We start from the raw sequence: 22,363 nt of genomic DNA, 5'->3' as shown, positions 1-22,363 counted from the left end.
AGGGGGTATGAAATTACAGAATATTTGGCCACTGCCCTGCGACGACTTACACACCGGATCACAACTCTAGCCACGCAGGTTGTAGATTGACCGATGGAGTGGCGCAACTTCAATTAATTAAACAAAACTTACAGCTATCTGATACGTACGTATTCAGTGCCTTACAGCCGACCCTTCAAACAACAGCGCGCACAGCAGATATGTGTCCACCACTTCTCGCATATAGCAATCAACATCTCCATTGCATTCTGTCCTCCTTCAAGGTCGCCAAATGCAAGACTGCATATTCCATATCCCAGAAACAAATAAGTACAGAGAATAACAATGGGTATTCCACGCTAGGAACTGCAACAACACTGAGAAAAACATAAAAAGCCAAATAACCAGAGATTCTGGGCACGTCATTAGCCATTCAAGTCATTCATGGAAAACCAAATGTCACTGGGTCTCTCAACCCCCCTTCCCCCGTCCCTTTTTCCTTACCCGCCCACTACCTCCCCGCCATCATCGCATCTCACAGTCGGCCGGCAACGATCTCCTTTTTGAAGATCCTCACCCCGGGGACGTCGCAGAAGGGAAGCCCCTCGACCGTCTCGATCTTCTGCCCGATCGGCTCATCATCCCCCTCCTCATCCGTCTCCCAGTCGTCACCCCCCGTGCTCGATCCTTCCCCGCCCAGCTCAGCCGAGATGATGGCCGGGATATCCAAGTCGCTGCCATTCGAGCCCAGATTCAGCAAGCTCAAGTTGACCCCGGCGGCTTTCTGCTTCCCCTTGCTCTCCTCCTTCTCCGCGTTCTTCCCGTCGCCGCCATCCTTCTTCAACCAATTCGAGACTCTGATCAGCTGGTCGGCGCGGTCGTCTTCGTCGATGGCGATGTACTCGAGCTTGAGATGGGGATAGTGCGAGATGTTGTCGATGAGGAAACGCTTAGTCTCGCGCATGACCCATACGCAGGTGTCGTCGTTGCGCAGGTGGACGACGTGCAGGGCGCGGAGAGAGGCCAGGCCCGCGATGTGCTGCATGAGGCAGTGCTGTTGGACGTTAGTAAAATGATAATAAATAAAATAAATAAATAACAAAACCAAGATACAAAAAGGGGGGGAAAGAAGAAGAAGAAGAAGAAGGTGACTAGAACATACCATGGCCCGGATGCTCATGTTGCAGGCCAGCTCTTCGAGCTTCTTCCCCTGCATGCATAGCAGCAAGATGGCCTTCTCGTTGAGGTCCCACGACGTGTCGGTCAAGTTCTTGATCATGAGCCCCCGCAGGGTTGGCAGGTGCTTCTTGAGCACCAGCCTCCTGATCTGGTCGATGGTTGTGTGCGTCCTGGGCGCGAAGCTCTCCGGCTTCGCCTTGGCTTCCCTCTCGAGGAGGAACAGCTCATGCAGCTCATTGAGCGAAGACACAAAATTCAAGAATACGTGGGAGACATTGTCAGTGTAGATCTTCCGCAATGGCAGCGGTGCTTCCTTGTTCGCCCCGTGCAGAAGAGTCCAGATGGGCGCCTGGACGCCGACGTTGAGCAACGTTAGGCGGCGGAGAACACGGATGTCAATGGCTCGGGACAGGACTGACGCCTTCACGGGGACAAGGTAAATGCTGAGGGATTCAAGTGCGACACCCCTTGTTTTCCGCAGGTAGTCGTGCATGCAGTGAGCCTGGTCCCGCTTGACCGACTCCTTAACGTCGGCTGGTAGCTTCTTCACGCCCTTGACCACGGCATCGCATGTGCTCATTGCCTGGTGAATAATTCGGTCGAAATCCTGTACCAGCGACTGCGCCTCATCGATGCCCTTGCGGATGGCGAGCGCATTGTTACTCTCCCGCGACCGCCGCATCTCATCAGTCCAACTGCTGGCTCGGGACAGGACCATCTCCAGCTCTGCAGCCACGGCATTATATTTACCCCATCGCTCTTCGACGGTAGCCGGCGCCCCTGCCTGGTCTGCATTATCGGCGTCGGCCAGTGTCTCTGCTGTGGAGATAGGGCTAATCGAGGGAGATTCTGTAGTATCAATGGCAGGAGCATCTCCCGCTGGCGAGTCGTCGTGATCAATAACAAGCTGTTCCTCTGGTTCTTCGATGTCTATCTCCTCAGGACTCGCGTCTCGTTGGACTTTCTTCGCCTGGCTCTCTGGTGCTATGCCGCTGAACAGGGTCACCACAGAGCCGCTTGTCTCGGCGACAGGTGCCTTTTCAGCTTTGTCACCGGGCACCTGACTGTTGCTTGACAAAGCGGCGTCGGAGTGGTTGGGCTGCGCCTTATTGCGCGACTTCGCCTCGTCGATGTACTTCTGAGCGGCCTGCCCGATCATATTGATCACATCCGGCGGAGGCGCAAAGTCGGTGGTCCCATTTAGCTCTCCCAAGAACTTGGGCGCGATCGTCTTCATGAAGTCAATGAGCTCACGCTCAGACTTGGCCTTACCCTTCTTCGCCTTCTTCTCGACGCTGGCCCCGTGGACCTTATCCGCGGGGTTGGGCTCCACGTCGAAGATCCTGCCCAGCACCAAATCCTGACGTTTCCTCTCCTCTTGCGCGCGGAATGCCCGAGCAGGCCCGCTGATTTCGTCGTTATGATAGTGTGGTTGCGGAGGCATCATATCGTCTTCCTGATCAGAGTCTTCCGGTTCGGGGTCCATGGACGGCTTCCGGGCTGTCGATGCGAGCTTCTCTGAGAAAGAAAGCTTCAGCTTTGTCAGGGTTCCGGCAGAGTTCCGGACGCATGCTTGTAGCTCCGGCACAAGGTCAAGAGTTTCTATGTCAAGCACAGCAAGGCTCTTCAACCCTTTGAAGCCGGATAACGTCGGGGGCTCTTTCACAGTAGACGCCTTTTTGGGTGTTTTTGGACGTGGCGGCTTGGGCAGAGGAGGAGGAGGAGCGGATGAGGCGGCCATGACTGGCACATAAAGCCCCTGAGGAGGGCCTGGCGGCGCCCCAGGTGGCGGCATCAGTCCGAAGCTTGGCGGAGGAAGAATGGAACTAAGGGGCGCGACGTGAGCCGGCAGTGGTGGTGGTGAAGGTGAATGCGAGGCGTTATATGGGAGCGGTGGGGGTGTCTCGTACTGCGAGGGGCCTGCCTGCAGTCGTATGTGGACATGCGATAGTGCCGGGATTTTGTGTAGCTCCTTGTAAACTGGACGGCTCAACTCGACTCGGATATTCCATTTGAACGTCTCGAGTGCTTTGGCCTTGCGCAGGGTGAGAAGCAGCAGGGTGTTCATGAACTTGCCGCAACTCAAGTTGGCAAGATATGGGCGGTAAGAAACCTCGGCCTTGTCGCCCATATAGAGTGTGTCGAAGCAGAAGATCTTGAGGTACTGGGCATAGTTGTAGTCGCTGGTGACGAAGGTTTCGAAGCCACCGGCCAGTGCGTCCACCGGCGTATCGAACTGCGGGTTATCCTCGTCGGGGAAGACGATGGAAAAGTCGCGGTAGAGTTCAGCGGCCGCGAGGTCACGGAAATGCTTCGAAACCAGCGCGACGCAGATCAGATCGCGCGTCGGACATTGCTTGATTATCTCCCTCTGTACTTCTTGCGGCAAGTCCACGAAAGTCAGAGCCCGCCTCGCTGGCGGGTTTGCAGAGGCTTCTTGCTTGGTCGAGGAAGCCATGTCTGGGCCGGCGTCAGAAGAAATGGAGTGCAAAGCCAATATTACAGCGACGCAAAGTAGGGTGCAATGATGGGCAGCTTGAAAGTGAAGGGAGGCTCGAGCAGTCAAGTAAGCTGAGTTGCCACTTGGGGTACCGGTATCTATGTACCTGTACGAGCCGGACGTCGGACGGGAGGTGGTAGCTCAGCGGAGGTTGGTGCGGGGCAGTGGCTTGCCAACTTGCTCGTCTTAAGATGCTCACTGTGAGGCACGAGTTGCTGCGAGCAGAGCTGTTGTGCCCGTCTGTGCGCTTTTTGTTCGTTCTTCCAACGCAGCAAAGGGAAGAATGGATGAACAGTATGGACGGTCCAAATTCCATGTGCAGGCGCCCGGGTGAAGGACCCTGGCGGGTCAACGTACGGGCAAGTGCCGGGGTCTTTGAGCTTAGCGCCGACAAAGTGGGGCGTCGATCGGAAGAGGGTTCACGCACGGCCAGGGTTACGTAGAGGAAGCCCTGCTTTACCTGGCTGATTGCATTTCAATACAGTGTAGGTGACCTGAGCCGGTAGCACATCAGAGCCGAAGGTCAGTCTGCCACGCCTTTATACATCCTTCACTATCGGTATCGGGCTGGGATGATGTTTCACTAACTGAAAGACAGATGACGGGACTGATTTGACTCTCCATACATAAGGCGAGGCGGCCTGATCAGCCCCGCCAGTCGTTCCTTCCCCACTGCGCAAGCAGGGTTACTGCCTGTACGGCGAAGGTTCCGGCCATCCACCTAGTGGGGGCGCTGAAACGGCCACCTTTTGAACGCCCCGCAGGTTACTTCATATTACAAAAATGTCCAGTTCCCATCGAGTCCAACTTGGATGGTTTGGACAGATCAATTGTGATTCAGAAAAGACTGAGTACCTGAAGGTATTGCCGCAAGCAATTCGGTGGTCGGAAGTTTCAAGGCAGATTTCCGCACATAGTTACTGCACCGCCTGGTGACCGTATAACTGAGGCACGCATACAGTACTAGCATCTCATACACTATTGGATAGTACCTTACAGTGCCGAGGTACGGTAACTTACGTAGCTGATGTGTTCTCCCAGTTCAGAAGCCCTATTCCCACTGTAACTTCCATTATCAAAAGCACATCCGTACCTAAGCTGTCTAAGATATCATGGATTGCCTTGGAGGTCTTCCTAGCATTGATCGAATTTAGAGCCAATTTGCAATTCTAGCTTCCGTTGCCTGCTGTGGTCCGTGGGATTTCTGTTTGACATGGTCGACCATCTGCAAGTCATTGCATTGCATTTCATGCCCCGCTTGCGCCTTCCTTCCTCATTCCTCCGGGCTTGTTCCCGTCGTTGATGTGCAAGCTGGGCCAATTGATAGAGCAGGGTTGCCTTAGTTGCTCCATGGGCGGATAATCTGTCTGGATCTTGTGTAGCATTCGGGGTGGCGGTTCGGACGGCGGCACAGCTCAGAGCATTCTTATTAACGTCTGTTCGCTCGGTCATACCCCAAGGTCTCCAGTCATTGTTGCAAATTAACCGACCAAAATGGCGGAAGTTGAAGAGCCACGGTTCACCACGCTCGCTGAGCGCATTGCTGCCCTCAATCAGCAGAAGAATTTCCAAACTCCGCCATCGACCGCCGGCAAACGGGCCCCGCCCCCGCGTCCAGTCCGTAGCGTGACCGCGGATGCGAACACAACACACGATGCTGCCCCTGCCGAGAAGAGCCCTTCTATTCCTCCGCGGCCGGTCCGGGCTGCTACGGAGAGATTGCCGCCGCCACTGCCGCGCCGGACTACAGGGCAAGACAATGGGGGGCATACATCGGCTCCATCGCCGGGGCGCCCGTTGCCGCCCCCGCTACCGGCGCGAAGCTCGCCGCAGGCCACTCCGCCGAAGCTGCCCACGCGCCGCCCATCCGCCCAGACCTTATCTGTTAGGAGAAACTCGAATGCCTCCGATGTCTCCCTGCTATCCACCGTGTCCAGCCTATCTCTAAATCACTCCAAGTCTGCTACTTCCAACGGACCACCGGAGGGGCAAACACCAAGGAGGTTGCCGCCGCCCCTTGAACAAGCCAAGCTGCCCCCGCTGCCACCAACCCGGCGGGAGCTGGAGGCGAAGGCAAGGGAGGCTGCGGAGAAGGAAGCTGCAAGCAACACGCCGTCTCTTCCACCGAGACGCGTCGCCGAACCGCCACGGCCTTCGTTGCCGCCTCGGGTCCCGTCGAGACCGAACAACAACTCTCCTGCACTCGCCCCGTCCGAAGAACCATCCCCAGCACTCCCTTCGCGACGCCTGCCCCCTCCCCCCCGGGCCTTCAAGTCAGCGCTGGAATGCGGCTTTAATTCGGGCGCCGGCAAACCATCCCCTCCTCCCGCCCCTCCCCCAATCCCCTTGAGCTCCCGGCCAACAGTGGCCGAGATCGACGCCGTAGCAACCCGGGTCTCCTCCATCTCTCTCCACTCCTCGTCACCAGGCCAGGGAGGAGCCTGCCTCACGTGCCGCGACTTCTCCGGCCCGGACACCGTCGCCTCACAGCACCCAACCTCCACCCTCCCGCGGCACAGTGACCCGATCGGCTACCTCGCGCACGTGCTCTGCTCGCCCTTCCCCTCCCCCACGGACAAGGCCCGCGCCATCTTCACCTGGTGCCACCACAACATCGCCTACGACGTGCACGGCTTCTTCAACAACTGCATCCCGCGGGGACAGACCCCGGCCGAGACCATCTTCTCCGGCAAGGCCGTCTGCGAGGGCTACGCGCGCGTCTACGAAGCCATCGCCACGCGCGCGGGCTTGAGCTGCGTCGTCGTGACGGGCCACGGCAAGGGCTACGGCTTCCACCCCTTGAAACCGGGCGAGCGCCCGCCGCCGCGCAAGCCGGACGGCCACGCGTGGAACGCGGTCCGTATCGACGGCGGCGCGTGGAAGCTGGTCGACGCGTGCTGGGGCGCGGGCGCGCTCTGCAACGGCGCCTACAAGCAGCGCTTCGCGCCCGAGTGCTTCACCATGAGCAACAAGCGCTTTGGGCAGCGGCATTACCCGGCCGACGACCGGCACTGGTACCTCGGGCGCCTGCCGCCGTCGTGGGAGGAGTACATCGTCGGCCCCGCCCCCGGCGATGAGCCGGCCGAGTGGATGGGCGATGCCACGCGCGAGGGGCTGGACGAGAGCAACTTTGCCCCCGCGCAGAAGAGAATCAGCGTGTATGGCGGTCAGGGAACCGTGCGGTTCCAGTTTGCCAAGGTGTGTGAGCACTGGACGCCGGAGCGGAACGGCATGGGCAAGCAGATGCTGTTTGGGCTGAAGATTGGGGGCGTGGACGGGAGGAAGGAGGATATCATCCCGCTGGAGAGCGATGGGTTCTGGTGGTACTTGGACGTGAATGCGAGGGAATTAGGGGCACCGGGGCAGGATGTGCTGTTAGTGGGGTTCGAGACGATAGACGGGCAGAGCGCGAGGGGGTTGACGAAGGCAGAGTGGTTGAGGAGGAAGGGACGGTGCGGGTACAGTTATTGTTTCTTGGTGCGATGGGAGCTGGTGCCGTGATGGCATTGGTTTGACCAACAATTGCTGCGGCAGGTTGAGGGTATGCTTCTATCTATGCATTTGGAGTAGTACAGACGGCGACTTATATCGCTTCTTCTAGGTTAATAGTCTCCTTCAAGACCCCAACATGCACCACGAACCCGGAGTCCGCTCGTAGTCCCGGAACTAGCAATTCATCTGGAACCCGCCAGGTATGGAACGACCTGGCAAACCGCGCCGTCCACGCCTCAAAGACCAGCGGATCTCGCAGCTGCTGCGCGACCACACACACGCAAGGCTCCGCCCCGGTACCGGCGTCCGTGCCCGTCCCCGTCGCCGTCTCGTTCACCCTGAGCCTGCATAGATCAACGCACGTCGATACGAACGGGTCGATCAGCGCTTCGTTGTAGATGCAGTCGCACGCCACGACGGCATCAAAGCTCTTTGCTTCGCCCGTTCCGGCCAGCGCGGGAGTGGCTTCGTCCGTCTCCCAGTCCAACGGCGTGAAGCGGATCCTTGCTGCTTCGCTGCCGGCTCCGCTTCCCCCGCGGTCCCGGGAGCCGTTCCGGGCCCGGGAGCTGTTGGCCACCGCTTTCCGGTGGACTGAGGCCGGGTGCGGGTGGCGGTCCGAAGAGGTGCGTCGTGACCTTGACGGCCGGACGGCGGTCTTGGCAGGGGCTGGGGAGGTTGCGTGGAGGTTGTCTGAGACATTCTGCTCGACCAGCTTGGCGACGTACGGCTGGTCGGTCAGGACGTAGCCGGCGATGCGCGGCGCTAGGAGCAATGCTACGAGGCCGGAGATGCCGCAGCCCAGTTCAAGGACTAGGGAGGACCCCGAGAGCACGCCGTGGGTAAATAAGGGGTTGTCTGGCGAGGTGAGCCATTCTGCGAAGAGGGGAGTGATCTTCCAGACGACTTGGTAGACAAGGGATTATCAGCAGATGCGGATTGGCTTGGTGAAGAATCGATACAACAGTGGTTGGTGGAACGCACCTGCTCCTGTTGTGCCGCCGGCACGGTTGGACGAGAGGACGGCCGGGGATTGGTGGATGGTCAAGTCTCGCCCTGCTACGGTGAGCTCAAGAGTTGTAGCTTTGGCATCGATGAAGCCGAGATTCTGTGATGGCAGGTCCTGCGCAAACAGCTCGAATGTCTCTAGAGGGATGGCCGCGGGTGTCAGTTCACCAGGAAGACATATGGCAGCCCCGGACCGCCAGTGGGACAAGCGTGTTCCGTCCTCCCACCTTCCTCAGCAGATTGCACAGGTGTGCCGAGCACTTGCAACAGGCCCTCTAACTTCATGCTCTGTCTGTTCGCTATTTGCTGCCCTGGGTCGTAAGTTGCCAGACTCTGAAAAAGGGTAAATGCTCGGCTATTAAGATGCACCCAATCCTGGAGGATGTAGAGGCCGAGAATGGGTGATAACTACCGAGTCTGGGCCTGACCTAGATACCATACATACAGTACTGTCAGACGAGCAAGATGCGTCAATATCCGGATCCCTTCACGTCGTCAATGGTGTTCGCTGGGCACAGGCTGGATGCGGTTAGACAGCCAAAGGTGCATGGCCGACGTTACCTGACCTGCAGGAAGGGCAACCGTTCGAATTTGAGCCCCACCTGTACCTCCCTGGTAAGGGTCTGTGGATGTTACGCAGCAATGTGTCGTAACCCTGTCCCGTTAACGGGCCCCTGTACAGGGAACATTGTGTGTTGTTTTCTCGTCCAGCTCGTTTGTGAACAGTTGTCGAACTCATCAGAACGCCTGCGAGAGCCCACAAAGATTGGCATCCAAAGATTGCCGGTGAGCTAAAATGATCCGAGTTGGGGCAGATGCGGGGAAAGGAAGCTTTGCCCTCCGTCCATTGATGTCTTGCGTGCCAAGACTCCCCTGCAACAGCCGCCAAGTCACTGCAAGCTGCAATTGGACGGCAGCGCCAAGCTCCATTGAGGAGGAGGCATGCTATCGATCGGGGCTGAAGCTCTGGGTTTCGGAGTCCTATCGCGAGAGCCAACGCTGCAGCCTTCCGCTCTGCTGTGTTTGTTGTCAGGTGCCCCAAGTCCAACAGACAGCTCCTCTGTTTGCCTGACAAAGGTACCTATGTACAGGTGCGCAGTCGGGGAAGTCGTCGAGTTGTAGGGATGCGTGTGCCTTGCATGCGACATGGACCTTGAAGCGCGACACCTAAGCTACCGGCAGATTCGGGGGTGATCCGAACCCCGTTCGATACATCATGACGACGAAATATGAACCGGGTCTGCCGTCTTGACCATGCGACAGTACCTATGTATGCATACACCGAGACCATCGCACTGAAGCTTCGTCCGCCGGAGCATGTTAAACAGCGATCACTACACCGTCTTGTTCTAGGCAACCCCGTCCAGCTGTCATTGTGACCAGTGCCACACTTCTTGGTTGTTTCTTGGATTTCTTGGGGACGCGCTTGAAGTGGGTCACCCATATGCAAGTTGAGGCTAGTGTAGCAGATGTGGGGCGGACTTTGCCGGAAAAGCATGGAGAGCTCTTTCCCCATGCTCCTTGCCGTCACTGCACTTTGTTGGATCGCTCCTCGCGGACACTTGCCTAGGCTCCTTTTAAGCTGCATCTTATCCCTTCCGTCCCGAGGCCGAGGCAGTCTCGTGTCTGCACTTCCAGACCATTGGCCTTTTCTCTTCTTCTTCCGAAAGGCCACCTTGCTGCACCATCCGGCAAGCGGCGAGCGGACAATTCGAGAATTCTGCAACTCCCTTACGCGCAACGGGGGTTTCCGGTATCGCCGCTCGAAGTGTTCTTCAGCATCTCTTAAAGCGCAGACAGCCTCTCCAACCACGTAGCCGACGACCGATTCATAATTTGTCGCACGTTCCGTTTCCAGATCGCCCGCAATGGCAGCAAAACCGACACATCTGATGCCGCGGATGACCGCGAAGGCGCCCTTCTCGGTCGAGGTGCCCGGCCAGCAGCCTGTCGAGGGCGAGACGCCCGTCCGCAGACATCCGCTGGCCCTTAATGGGTTGGTGGAAAGGCCCAGTCCCGAGATTTCGACCGTTCATGAGCTCGTCCGCGCAAGCGTCGCCAAGTTCGGCAATGCCAAGTGCATGGGCTCGCGGAAGCTGGTGCGGACGCACCAAGAAAAGAAGATGATCAAGAAGGTGGTGAACGGCGAGGAGCGCGAGGTTGAGAAGTCGTGGACGTACTTCGAAATGAGCCCGTACGAGTACATCAACTACACTGACTACCAGCGCGTCATCCAGCAGCTCGGTGCTGGTCTGCGCAAGCTCGGGCTCGTCAAGGATGACCGCGTCCACGTCTACGCCGCGACCAGCGCGAATTGGCTGGCCATGGCACACGGCGCCTGCTCGCAGAGCATGCCCATCGTGACGGCCTACGACACGCTGGGCGAGGAGGGTCTGCGGTACTCGATGGTCGCGACTAAGGCCAAGGCCATCTTCCTGGATCCTCACCTCCTGCCCACCCTCACAAATGTCTTGGCTGCCGCCACGGATGTCAAGCACGTCATCTGGAATAACCAGCATCAGGTCAACCAGGGGCACATCGACAAGCTCAAGGCGTCCTATCCTCACATCAACATCCTAAACTTCGAAGAGCTACGGAAACTGGGCGAGGAAAATCCTGTCGATGAGGTGCCGCCCAAGCCTGAGGACCTCTGCTGTATCATGTACACCTCTGGCTCTACGGGCACTCCCAAGGGTGTGCCTGTGACGCACAAGGCCGTTATTGCGGCTGGTGAGTTTGTTATTCATTTGTCAGGCTTCGTTCCTATATACGTGCGGCTAACTTGCGCTACTTACAGTCGCGGGAGCTAGCGTCATCGTCGAGGAATTTATTGGACCAGGCGATGGGCTGCTTACGTATCTGCCCCTCGCACACATCCTCGAGTTCGTCTTTGAGCATGCCGCCATCTACTGGGGCGCGACCCTGGGCTACGGCAACCCCAAAACCCTGTCCGACGCGTCAGTGCGCAACTGCAATGGCGACATCCGGGAGTTCAAACCCAGCGTCCTCATCGGTGTGCCAGCCGTTTGGGAGACGGTCAAGAAGGGCATCATTGCCAAGGTCAACGCCGGCAGCCCCGTTGTGCGGGGCATGTTCTGGGGCGCATTAGCTCTTAAGGAAAGGCTGATGGCCATGGGGCTTCCGGGCAGCGGCGTACTAGACGCGGTGGTCTTCAAGAAGATCAAGGAGGCAACGGGCGGGCGTATGAAGCTCTGCCTCAGCGCCGGCGGCCCGGTCTCCAAGGAAACCCAGCGGTTCATCAGCATGGCCATCTGCCCCATGATCATCGGCTACGGCCTCACCGAGACGGCGGCCATGGGCACGCTGCAGAGCCCGCTCGAGTGGACGTCGGAGTCGATCGGCGCCATGACGGCCTCGGTCGAGGCCAAGCTAGTCGACTTCCCCGACGCCGGCTACTTTGCCACCAACCAGCCAAACCCGCAGGGCGAGATCTGGCTGCGCGGCCCAACCGTGTTGTCGGGCTACTACGACAACGAGAAGGAGACAGCCGAGGCGCTCACCCCGGACGGCTGGTTCAAGACGGGCGACATTGGTGAGTGGGATAAGAACGGCCACCTCAAGATCATCGACCGCAAGAAGAACCTCGTCAAGACGCTCAACGGCGAGTACATCGCGCTCGAGAAGCTCGAGTCCATCTACCGGTCGGCCCCGGTCGTGGCCAACATTTGCGTGTACGCCGACATCTCGAAAGCCAAGCCCATCGCGATTATTGTTCCCGCTGAGCCTGCGCTGAAGAAGTTGGCCGCCTCCATTGGCGTGGAGGGCGAGAGCATCGAGGTGCTTTGCCATGACAAGAAGGTGCAGGCCGCTGTCCTGAGGGAGCTTCAGGCCGCAGGCCGTGCCGGTGGACTGTCGGGCATCGAGATCATTGACGGCGTGGTTATTGTTGAGCACGAGTGGACACCAGAGAACGTAAGCATCCCCCATCCCCATCACTAATGTCAGTAAAAAGACGGGCCAGTGATGACTAACGCATTTTACACACAGGGACTGGTCACGGCGGCCCAGAAACTCAACCGCAGGGGCATTCTGGACAAGTACAGGAAGGAAGTGGGCGAGGCGTATGGCGCTTCAAGCTGAAGAGGGACGCGGAAGAAGAGGCTCATGCGGGACGTAGGAGTTCTCTGGTGTGATTGAGCAGCGTAATCAGCGTAACTGTGACTATTACTTGTGATACATGCTTCCGGAGCTGGTTATGGGCCTTTCTTTTTGGCTTTGGCTTCCTGATTGTCAGGCTGCCTGATTCCCCCATGGCGCGACGCTGGGTCCCGGTGGTTAGCTAGAATTCTACTTTATCTTTATCCGAGCGATTCATTCCCAGACACTTGCTCTGTCTCCGTGTTGCCTTGTTGTGTGCTGAGATTGATCATTGAACCGCTGTCGGAGAGCGAGTGTATATATGTAGGATGTATACATGTACAGTGTCGTATAGTACAGTAGTACCTGCATATATGCTGGGCTGCAGAGAGGATGTGTTGTATGTTGGAATCTGGAGGGGGCTCCCAGCACACAGCTGACCAGTAGACAATCGTGCGTGCTCTCAAGCATCTTTCGCTAAGGTACACAGCCTCGGCTGTTCCTGTCTGCTTTTCTGTTCACGTTGGACCATTTTGGATGCGCCCCCTTCTGTGTCACAAGTTCCAGGCCAACGAGCCGCGAGCAACCATGCACAGCCTGAGGCGCGCGCTCATGCTCATCACCCACTTGCAAACTCAAACAGTTACTACTAGTACTAGTATTGTATACCTCTCAGGGCGCAAGACTCACTGGTCGAGTTCCGCAAACAGTGAGGGCCGCTACCAGTGTGCGGACCTACATCCGTTGGAACAAACCACTTAGACCACCCTAATTAGGCATGAGAAGGTGCTGATAGGGCCGAAAAGAACCCTGGGATAGTTGTGTCTAGGACTACATAGAAACCGCCCGGAAAACCCAAGGAGAATGAATACGATCTAACCCTCCCCCCAAACCGTGTCCGCTGCGTACCTATCTTTGCATCATATAAGCATCGCTCATCTCGTGTGCAGCATCACAGAATGAAGAAAATGAAAAGAGCCAAAGAGGAAACCCAAATCCGCGACGAGGCGGAACTCATTCTGTCACACTAAGCCATCGTACAGCGAGAGGGCCGAGACAATAGTAGCATCGCGCTGGCTGCCCTCCTTGAACTCCTGCATATCGAGGCTACCATTCTCGTCCTTGTCCATCATGCGGAAGATCTTGCGCACCCGCTTCTCGGGCGTGTCCTCGTCCTCGGGGAGCTTGACCATCGAACCGACCTGTAACCTCAGAATACCATACCAATCATTAGCAAGCCCCTTTTCTTCGCATTTTCGAGGGGACGGGACGAGGAGGTGAGACGCACCATCTTGTAAATCGCCTCGACAATCTTGAGCATCTCGTCGTAGCTGATCTTGCCGTCGCCGTCGATGTCGTACAGCTGGAAGGCCCAGTCGAGCTTGTCCTCCATCTTGCCGCGGCTCGTCACGCTCAGCGCGCAGATGAACTCCTTGAAGTCGATGGTGCCCGACTTGTCCGTGTCGAACACGTTGAAGACATAATCGGCGAAGGTGGACGGGTCGCCGAAGGGGAAGAACTGCGCGTAGATCTTTTGGAACTCGGCCTTGGTGAGCATGCCCGACGGGCAGTCTTTGAGAAAGCCTAGCGGGTTTCCGTTAGAGAAAGGGGGGAAGATCGTTCGTTGCTACACTGAGGCTGTCGCTGCTTGTGCGCTGGGCGCGTGTGCAGGTGATTTGCAAGTACGCACCCCTATACCATTGCTGCAGCTCCTTCTTGTCAAAGTTGGTTGACTTTTGCAGCTCCTTCAGCTGGTCATCCGGGAGCTTTTTGGACTGTCTGCGAGTGACAGCGTGTTAACAATGGCTCTCCAACACAATGGCGGGGAATCGACCCGGGTTTCGTCCCAGGCGCTGAGCAGGCGCAAAGAGAGGGAGAGAGAGGGAGAGAGAGGGAGAGAGAGAGAGAGCGAGCGAGCGAGAGGTCCACGCCACTTGTACAACCCGCCAACCGCCTTTTCGGACTCAACGACCTCCCCCCCGAGGAGTGTCTGGCCACTTGATCGCGCACTCACAAATTGCCCATGTCTGAATACCGGCTAGGATATCGTCGCCGCCGTGGCCAGAAGTTCTCAGACCGACTGCGCTGAGGAGGGAGGGGGAGGAGGGGCGTTGCGACAAGGGTTAAGAGCTCGATTGTCGATCGACGATCGGATACGGCGCGGTGCTAGCAGATCGCTGCCGTTGTGCACTCGTTTACTGTCTTCGTATGTATCACACACTCGTTGTAAGCGTTAGACTGTAAACAAGTGCAAGTTCGCAGAGAGTCGAAGTGTTGGTTTTGTTTCGGATATGGCAAGTTCCCGTCACGAGTGGTGGATGGGCTACTATGGAATAAGAGACTGGGCACCTCAAAGTCAAAGGCGGGCGTTTGGGAGTGACGTTCCACTCCGAGGCAACGGAACATTCGCACGGCACTTCGCACTGTAGCAGGCACCTGGGACACTTTGGGTCCGAAAGACCGGGGTGAGGCTACGCCGGGGGTTTGTGGAGGGCGCTAAAAAGCTCCGAGTGCTAACTGAGGGCTGGTCAACTTTGCCGTCAGTAAGGTATAGATCCGTGCAAGGCAGCAAATGACCAGCCACTTGTTCTTATGCTGCTACAGTAGTGTATCAGCAAGTCCAAGCAATTGGATCGGCGCTCGACATGAACGGATTCGGGGTCCCGAGTGCTTCATTCAGGAGATGAGGGGCATTGAGGGGCAACCGACGTATCCGTACATACAACTTCCATGGTAATCGATCAAGATCAATCGAATACAGTATCAATTGGAGGTCCAGTCGCAAAGTGGAGCGTACCTTTAGCGGGCCAGACCGACATCGACAACTTCCGAATCTGTCGTCATCCCGTCCCCTTCCCACAAGACCCTGGATGAAGTCATGGTGCCGGGTGAGCAGATCAGGAGAATCTAGCCTCAGCTTCCAACATAAAACACTACCTATACGGTACAGCACTTCTTTTACCTGTACTGAGACTTGCACGACCAATGTAAACTAAGCGATCATGCCACAGGAAGGGCCGAAGTTGAGTTCTAGTATATATACCTACACTCATTCGAGACTCAAAGTACCCGTGTTCGTAAGTACTAGGTAGTTGGTACCTACTTATTTATAAGAACCTGCATACGCCGGTAATCCACGCCGAAGGACTGGCACAACTGCAAAGGTAAACCAACACCAAACAGGGAGGTCCTTCAGCCGAGAAGTTTTGAATCATTGTGGCTGTGCAACATGCCAAGACAAGAGAGGCAGCAGTTGTAGATAACTAACGCGCCAATCACTCCGACATGCCGATTTCATCCTTGGGAGAAGGCTCCGATGAGGCAAGGCAGACAAACCGATTGGTGACACCACGGAAATAAGCGACCTTCTCATGGAAGCAAAACACTGATGGTACAATGCATAGCATAGCAGAGTCCTGCAACCCAGAACCGCACCCTTCGTTTCACCTAACTTCCATGTTGATGCGAGTGAGGCAAGTAACGTTAGTGAAATGGTTGGTTGAAAGGCACCTCTCGCGATGTGTGAACAACAATACCTTATTCAAGCAAGTCACCTAGCTACCTGATGTCTATCGCATGCCCATCCAAACACCTCAACCTCTCCCTCGCCATGCTCCATGTCCCAGCCCATCGTCATGAGGTATGTATGTACAGTACAATAACTTCAACAAAAGCAGAAAAACAAAACAACATCTACATCGCAGCAGCTCAACAATGGGCAGACAAGCACTGGCTCCCAACACCCAATACAATGAACCAACAGAGACCGGCCAACGTTGCCATCCCCAACCCATACCAACTGATCCGCCCATCCATCAACCCGTAGACCCTAGCCAGCAGATGGGGTTCAGCCCACAACAGTCTTCATGCTCAGACTCTCCAGGAACCCTCCCAGATCTTCCTTCTTGACCTCCACCACGCAGTGCTCAAAGCTGTCGATCCGTACCCGCGCGTTCGTCTCGGCCACGACATCCTGGAACGCCGTGCCGAACCGGTTCAGCCCGTATCCCCTCTCCCTCGAGGCATCCGCTTCATCATCCTCGGAGAGCTCCTCATCCTCATCACTCTCCTCCTCGCTACTCTCCGATTCATCCTCATCCGCCTCCTCCTCTTCCTCTTCCTCCTGGCCGTCTCCATCCTTATCTTTATTCTTCTCCTCCCTCAACCGCTTTTTAGCCGCCCTCTTCTCCTCCCGGATCCTCTCCCTGACCTTCCTTGCCTCCTCCCTAGCCTTGGCCCTCTCCTCGCGCTCCTTGGCCCTCTTCCTTGCCGCCTCGCGATCGACAAACGCCGTGTCCGGGCCGCCGCCACCACCGGTGCCGACAACCACGTACACGCCGCGCTTCTCGTCCAGGCTGGCGACGACCAGCGGCGTGCCGCGCCCTCCGTGCGCGAGCTTGCCCAAGCTGTCCTTCTCCTGCTCGGTCAGGGCCTCGCCGATCCACAACGCCAGCTTCGTCAGCGCGCCCGGGTGGTTGAACAGCGCGGAATCGGGCGCGTCCTTGACGACGCACATGCGGAAGGCACGCAGGTGCGAGATCTGCTTCTTCTTGAGGATGGTGGTGCCCGTCGTGAAGATGGCCTTGTGCAGGAACTGCGCGGTGGGTAGTCCAGCCTTGAGGGCTTCGATGTCCTCGAGCGCGTCGTACGCCTCCCAGAAACGCGGGATCCATTCCTCGCTCGGGGTCTGCGTGGAGAGTTGTTGTTGGGAGGGAGCGCTGGGGGGAGGGTCGGAGGAGGAGTAAGAGGACAAGGAGGTTGTGTTCTTGCCGACCTCGAGGAGCGCGCCGATGACCACGCCCACGTCCTGCGCGCTGAGGGTCGCGCGCCAGCCCCAGCTGCGGACGAAGCCCCATCCATCTTTGGCGCCGCCGCGGTCTTGGCCGTCGGTGTCGATGGTGGGGACGAGCTCGTCGAGATTGTAGAGCGATGCATACTTAAGGAGCTTGGTGCGCAGCTCCCGCTTCAGCATCATGTCCATGTGCGCGTAGCTCTGTTTGCACTGCACAAGGCTGACGCCCATCTTGGCCAGGAGCTTGTGGAGCCGCTTGAGGCCGGTTTCGCTCCATGTCTTGAGGCGGGAGAAAAGGTAAGGGGAGTGGAGCATGCTGTCGTAGAGACTCCAGTGGCGGATAAGGAGAAACTTGGGCTCTGGTGAGAGACGGATGCTGGTGTCTTCGGGGCTGCGAGCGGTGGTCGGGATAACGCCGGTGGTTTCTGGTGGCGCCCTTCCGTTTCCTATCTCTGGAGGATTTAGACGCCGGACCTCGTCGCGCAGTAGCTGCCGTATCCTCGCGCCGCGCATGCCCAGCCAGCCAGAGGCCGGACGAGCCTCGGAACTCCGAACCGGAACGGCGACACCAGCCGAGGAGCGCCCGTAGAGCTCCATTGACGTGACGCCGACGATGGCCAGCCAGAGCAGGTCGTTATCCTCTCGACCAAGCTCGGAGGCAAGTGAATACATCATGGAGGAAATGGGCTCCGAGTACGACGTGCCCAAACGGTAATAGTCTCGGAGAATCGCCTCATTCTTCCGCCGTATTCGGAGAAGCCTCCGTCTCAGCGTCCGTGCTGAAGGCGCTTTAGGTAGCTGAGCGGCCGATGGTGGTTCTGGTGAATCACTAGAAAAAATGGCTTCATCCCTCAACGATATGAGGCCACGTTGTGCGGGACGCCGAGGTGACTCCGGAATCGAGGTGGACTGCAAAGCTGTTAATCATCAAACTGGGGGTGGGTGGTTTAGCCACGGGACTTCACGCACCGAGTTGCTCCGTCTCCTTTGCCTCGGCCGGTCACCATCGTCATCACTGTCCTCATCCAGATAATCCCACGACTTCCTCTTGTTGCCGGTGCGGGTCGGCAAAGCCGGCAAAGCAGCAACAACTTCTTCTTCCTCCTCATTGTCGCTCTCCTCATCATCCTCACTGTCACCCAAATCCTCCCCGTCGTCTTCAACATCAGGCATGTCAATAAGAGCGAGGTACGCCTCACGCTCCTTGGCCAATTCGTCCTCAATATCGCCGTCGTCAAACACCACAATCCCGCCCTTCCCCGGCCGATACGCCCGCTCAATACAGCCCCCGGTCACCCCAATGGGCGAGCGCGCCGCAAAGGTGGTGGCCTCCTCCGTCTCGGGCTCCAGCGGGAACCCGCCAAAGACATTGCCCAGGTTCCACGGCCGCCGCGAATCTACGACCCACACTTCGACCTTGCCAAAGGTATTCTCCTCGCCCTCGAGCTCGAGGCCCAGCACGGTGCCCAGGTCGGCCATGCCGCCGACGCCGAGACAGACGACCACGCCTCCCGCGCCGCCGCGTGTCTCCATCATCGGGCTCACCAGCTCGGCGCCGACGCGCTCGAGATCCGCGTAGCCCGCGACGGGTTGGATCTTGTGCGGGATGTAGTCATGCTTGAAGAGCCGCGTGAGGATGCGGCAGGCGCACAGCGCGTCGGGCTCTAGGGCGACCAGGATGAGCACGGGCGGCGAGAGCGGGTGGCGCGTGTTTTGCAGGTGGATGTAGAGCTTGGAGATGAGCGAGCGTGGGAGGTACATGTTGCTACTAGTGATATGACGTTCGTTTAAAAAGTGAGAGATATGTTGTTTTGGCGTGCCGGCTCGATTCACGTGAACATGAGTACTCGGTTAAATGGTGGGATTCACATGGAGGCGGTTGCTGGCATTGTCGTTGTGTTGTTGTTGTTGTTATTGTTGTTGTTGCGGGCGCTGTTATAACGTTGTGATCTAATATCGCGCCTTCTATCACTTGTCTCGCAGACGCGACGGTTTCGCGATTTCTTCGGGTTAAGTGTGAGAGTGGAAGGGTAGATTTCGGTTGACGAGAGTATTGTGACCAGATCGGAATGAAGATTGTATGGTCACAGCTGTTCACGATAGACAAATTGAATAAGCTTTGGTGTCCAGCAGACAGTGGAGTGGTGTTTATGCTTGGGTGCATGGGTAAGACTTTAGATTTGGGCCACACGCTTGCAAGACGCGGCTCGAGACGCGACTGCCCAGATGATGGAGGGATGCACTGTTGCAGGACTCTGTCCGCACGGTGGAGCGGCACTGTACTGTTGGCTCAACCAGGCTGCCCAGGCTGTGCCGCACGGGCCTATTGCCAACTTTGCCTGCCCCCGGTGTGTCTTCTTCCCCGCTGTCACATTTCCACGGGTCTGCATTTTGACTTTGCTGATGAAGCAGCCGTTCCCTCGCGAATGGACCTCAAAAGGGACACGCATTCATTCTGCCCCTCTTTTGCTCGACTGTGCTTCTGGAGCGTGGCTTGCCTGACCGCTTCTTTGGATTATCTGATTCTCAATCTGCAGGCGGAATTAGCCATGGCTCGGGGTGCTGCATCACACGCTCTGGGGCACCTGCCCGTTCTGACACAGCAGCAGAATCTCGCGAGGCACCTATCTACTACATATGATCTGTATCATTTCCACAGCATGGCTCTTGTCTCGGTGTCACCATGCCACCACCTTCGAGAAGAAGAAACCTTAACCCACATTTGGATTAACCTAGTCTTCGCCCAGATCCCTCTCGCCAGCCAGCAGCGGGGTCTACCCGATCCCCGGTTCATCGGTTCCCCTCCTGCCCAGAAGGTGCGCAGAGTCGCATTCAAGTCCTTGGGTTTCTAACGATCCAGGTCCTTCTATCTTCATCTGTACAAACGCCCTCCATCCCCGCAGTCACTTTGTTGCGGCCTCTGCCGGTTGCCCGGTATTTCCGACTTTGCTGGTGTATCCATCACTGGGGCCGTTCTTCCCGACACTCTGGTAACTGGGTAACGCCGCGTTGAAGCTGTTGGGCGGCGCTCGAACTGCCTCCACGTCCCAGCGCTTTGGTCGAGCTCCGAAGCCCCCCGCAGGGGAGGGGGTTGGGAGCGGCGGTTCGTCTGCCGTGGCCTGCACCCACCCGCTCGGTTGGGTCAGTTCGAGGCGTCCCGGGTGGCAGGGACCTCCAACGGACGGTCGAGATGCAGACATGGCGTTTTCCTCATGCAGGCATACTGCAAAAAATGCCACCATCTCCCACTGGCCCTGGAGGTGAGCGTCCGTGATTGGTTCCAGCCCGAGAGCTGAGTGGATATGCACTGCTCCACCCCTCCTCGCACCTCTCTGGGCTCCGGGAGGAAGCTTCCTCGGCTTCCCAAGTTGCGTTTGATGAAGTCGATTGATTCCGTGCCTCCACGTCTTCTCCGCCCTTGGGACGCTAGATTACATGCTTAGCTCGCTTCCTGGGTGGCTCGCCTTATTAGACCCGTTCCCCTCTTGGCGGCCATGACCAACACTTTTACAGACCGAGCTCCACGGAGCTCGTCTGCTTCATGGGGTCTGTGTTTCTCCAGGTCTTTCCCACATACAACCTGGAAAGATCTTCGTCACTTAGTCCCTGCTGCCGATTACGTCTGGCCGTGAGACCCACCGACTTGATTGATATATATCCGTCTAGTTCGAGTACTAGGCTCTTCGTTTCTTGGGTCCCGGCCGCGTGCTGTTCTCTCGGGCCCTCCAGTAGAGCCTAGCTCCTCACTGCAGTGTACCCGTCTATTCTATCCTCGGGTCAAGCAATGTCCTTGGCCCCCCGTCTCTCGTTCCTGTTATACAGATCAGAGGCAGCAGTGTTCCAATCGGTCCTTCTAGGGAGGCAGCCGATCGTGGATGCAGGAGGAGACGGGCAGCTCCCCGGCCGGGATGGAGGAAAGCGGCATCATCGAACCGCTCCCAGACGAGGAACTGTCCGAGGCAGGGCGCGAGGTCACCTCGGATTATGACCCGAGTGACGAGGAGACCACATTTGGTTCGTTGACCTCGAGCGTCAGTGGCCATGTCTGGGAATACGGAAGGTGTGTCTCCTAGCTACCTATTGGGCTACCTAAACTATGTCATTCATGGGCCGAGTGCTAAGCCCCCGCCAGACGCTACCATGCCTTCCGATACGGGAGATATCCCATACCGAACGACGAGGAGGAATACAAAAGGGAAGCACTGAGGCACGCGATGCTGAAGGATCTCCTGAGCGGCAAGTTGTACTTGGCGCCGCTCGGCGACAGTCCTCACAAAATCATCGACCTGGGGACTGGATTCGGGGAATGGGCCATCGAAGGTTCGAATTCAGCTACGAGTGCCCATCTAAGCAGTAAAAGACGAGCCCGAGGCTGACTTACAGCAGTCGGTGAAGCCTTCCCGAGCGCCAAAGTAACTGGTGTAGACCTGTCGCCTATTCAACCCCACTGGATTCCGCCCAATGTCGAGTTCATTGTGGACGATATCGAGGACGAATGGGTCCATGCCAACGACTACGACTTTGCACACTTCCGCTTCGTCAACAGTCTCCTCAGAGACAACACGGCGATGTTTCGGAAGGTCTTTCAGTGAGCCACTACCTTACTGAGCTGGGTGCCGGCACGCTGCTAACCAGGGTCCGCATCAGGAACCTCAAGCCAGGAGGCTGGGTCGAGGTCCAGGACATTTGCCCGCAGGTTCTGTCTGACGATGACACGATTCCAACCGACTATCCCATCAACAAGTTCTACGACATGGTAATACCAGTACTCCAAGACAAGTACGGATTCCAGATCAGGGTTCTAGAGAACCTGCCGAATCTCCTGGAGAGTTTGGGCTTCGTCAACGTACAAAGGAAGGTATTCCACATGCCCCTCGGCGAATGGGCCCGGGATGCCCACCTGAGGCTCCTCGGTGGCTACTTCAAGGAGATCATGATGGACTTTTTCGGTGCCATGGCAGCGCGGCCGCTCGTCGAAGCCGGATATGAGAGGGAGGAGATTGCGGAGTTGCTCAGCAATACCACGGCGGCTGCGAGCAATCGGCGCATCCACGCTTACATGCCGGTACATTTTGTCTGGGCTCAGAAACCGCCGGCCTGAGCACCAGCCCTAATAAAAGGGGGGAAGCATTCCCGGAACGCTCCCGGTGGACTGTTCGCCTCTAATCACGGGAAGGCGCCCCAAAGACTCACACCGAAAGCATAAGCCCCTCCACTCCACTCGGCTCGGGGGAGGGACGCATCCATCATCTGCACGCGAGTCATTTTTGCGGGCTGCGATCTGAGAGGAACCCTCAACTCACTCACTCTCTCTCTCT

The 22,363-nt window shown here is 57.4% G+C and overlaps 7 protein-coding genes across 7 annotated transcripts; 3 read left to right on the top strand and 4 right to left on the bottom strand.

Annotated features, from left to right (window-relative positions):
* Window positions 1-442: 442 nt before the first annotated feature.
* B0T15DRAFT_145739 (uncharacterized protein) lies at window positions 443-3,732 on the bottom strand. Its single transcript, XM_062861931.1, has 2 exons — window positions 1,142-3,732; window positions 443-1,033 (listed from the first exon to the last, which is right to left on the bottom strand). Exons 1-2 carry the CDS (start codon window positions 3,614-3,616, stop codon window positions 515-517), a joined length of 2,994 nt encoding a protein of 997 aa, XP_062722358.1. The 5' UTR covers window positions 3,617-3,732; the 3' UTR covers window positions 443-514.
* A 1,003-nt stretch (window positions 3,733-4,735) lies between these two features.
* B0T15DRAFT_145673 (uncharacterized protein) lies at window positions 4,736-7,530 on the top strand. The gene has a single exon (XM_062861930.1). It carries the CDS (start codon window positions 5,153-5,155, stop codon window positions 7,157-7,159), a length of 2,007 nt encoding a protein of 668 aa, XP_062722357.1. The 5' UTR covers window positions 4,736-5,152; the 3' UTR covers window positions 7,160-7,530.
* Window positions 7,242-8,440, bottom strand: B0T15DRAFT_492112 (uncharacterized protein; the record flags this gene model as incomplete). Its single annotated transcript, XM_062866842.1, has 3 exons — window positions 7,242-8,053; window positions 8,132-8,293; window positions 8,383-8,440. 3 exons carry the CDS (start codon window positions 8,438-8,440, stop codon window positions 7,242-7,244), a joined length of 1,032 nt encoding a protein of 343 aa, XP_062722356.1.
* A 1,443-nt stretch (window positions 8,441-9,883) lies between these two features.
* Window positions 9,884-12,372, top strand: B0T15DRAFT_145635 (uncharacterized protein). Its single transcript, XM_062861929.1, has 3 exons — window positions 9,884-10,885; window positions 10,953-12,088; window positions 12,164-12,372. Exons 1-3 carry the CDS (start codon window positions 10,024-10,026, stop codon window positions 12,254-12,256), a joined length of 2,091 nt encoding a protein of 696 aa, XP_062722355.1. The 5' UTR covers window positions 9,884-10,023; the 3' UTR covers window positions 12,257-12,372.
* Window positions 12,373-13,150: 778 nt separating this feature from the next.
* B0T15DRAFT_145586 (uncharacterized protein) lies at window positions 13,151-14,627 on the bottom strand. Its single transcript, XM_062861928.1, has 5 exons — window positions 14,603-14,627; window positions 14,268-14,451; window positions 13,944-14,032; window positions 13,542-13,837; window positions 13,151-13,455 (listed from the first exon to the last, which is right to left on the bottom strand). Exons 2-5 carry the CDS (start codon window positions 14,276-14,278, stop codon window positions 13,276-13,278), a joined length of 576 nt encoding a protein of 191 aa, XP_062722354.1. The 5' UTR covers window positions 14,279-14,451; window positions 14,603-14,627; the 3' UTR covers window positions 13,151-13,275.
* Window positions 14,628-15,671: 1,044 nt separating this feature from the next.
* On the bottom strand, window positions 15,672-19,264 carry B0T15DRAFT_527597 (CDC45 family). The gene is made up of 2 exons (XM_062868985.1): window positions 18,015-19,264; window positions 15,672-17,954 (listed from the first exon to the last, which is right to left on the bottom strand). Exons 1-2 carry the CDS (start codon window positions 18,804-18,806, stop codon window positions 16,101-16,103), a joined length of 2,646 nt encoding a protein of 881 aa, XP_062722353.1. The 5' UTR covers window positions 18,807-19,264; the 3' UTR covers window positions 15,672-16,100.
* A 1,689-nt stretch (window positions 19,265-20,953) lies between these two features.
* B0T15DRAFT_394907 (S-adenosyl-L-methionine-dependent methyltransferase) lies at window positions 20,954-22,146 on the top strand (the record flags this gene model as incomplete). Its single annotated transcript, XM_062864753.1, has 4 exons — window positions 20,954-21,105; window positions 21,178-21,365; window positions 21,432-21,633; window positions 21,681-22,146. The coding sequence occupies 4 exons, from the start codon at window positions 20,954-20,956 to the stop codon at window positions 22,144-22,146; spliced, it is 1,008 nt and encodes a 335-aa protein (XP_062722352.1).
* Between the last annotated feature and the right edge of the window lie 217 nt (window positions 22,147-22,363).

This window comes from Chaetomium strumarium (assembly GCF_033439665.1).
Source record: "Chaetomium strumarium strain CBS 333.67 chromosome Unknown B0T15scaffold_3, whole genome shotgun sequence".
Lineage (NCBI taxonomy): Eukaryota > Fungi > Ascomycota > Sordariomycetes > Sordariales > Chaetomiaceae > Chaetomium > Chaetomium strumarium.
The sequence above is the reverse complement of the archived record's forward strand: the minus strand, read 5'-3'. Positions and strand labels throughout refer to the sequence as shown.

Bases quoted from the DNA above. Each gene is read 5' to 3' on its own strand.
- B0T15DRAFT_145586 (XM_062861928.1), bottom strand. The intron at 13,838-13,943 runs GTGCGTACTTGC...GAAACCCGCTAG, and splicing joins GCTGCAGCAATGGTATAGGG to GCTTTCTCAAAGACTGCCCG. The intron at 13,456-13,541 runs GTGCGTCTCACC...CTGAGGTTACAG, and splicing joins TCGAGGCGATTTACAAGATG to GTCGGTTCGATGGTCAAGCT.
- B0T15DRAFT_145635 (XM_062861929.1), top strand. From the start codon at position 10,024: ATGGCAGCAAAACCGACACATCTGATGCCGCGGATGACCGCGAAGGCG. The intron at 10,886-10,952 runs GTGAGTTTGTTA...CGCTACTTACAG, and splicing joins CAAGGCCGTTATTGCGGCTG to TCGCGGGAGCTAGCGTCATC. The intron at 12,089-12,163 runs GTAAGCATCCCC...TTTTACACACAG, and splicing joins ACGAGTGGACACCAGAGAAC to GGACTGGTCACGGCGGCCCA.
- B0T15DRAFT_145673 (XM_062861930.1), top strand. From the start codon at position 5,153: ATGGCGGAAGTTGAAGAGCCACGGTTCACCACGCTCGCTGAGCGCATT.
- B0T15DRAFT_145739 (XM_062861931.1), bottom strand. From the start codon at position 3,616: ATGGCTTCCTCGACCAAGCAAGAAGCCTCTGCAAACCCGCCAGCGAGG. The intron at 1,034-1,141 runs GTATGTTCTAGT...AACGTCCAACAG, and splicing joins ACATGAGCATCCGGGCCATG to CACTGCCTCATGCAGCACAT.
- B0T15DRAFT_527597 (XM_062868985.1), bottom strand. From the start codon at position 18,806: ATGTACCTCCCACGCTCGCTCATCTCCAAGCTCTACATCCACCTGCAA. The intron at 17,955-18,014 runs GTGCGTGAAGTC...ACAGCTTTGCAG, and splicing joins AAAGGAGACGGAGCAACTCG to TCCACCTCGATTCCGGAGTC.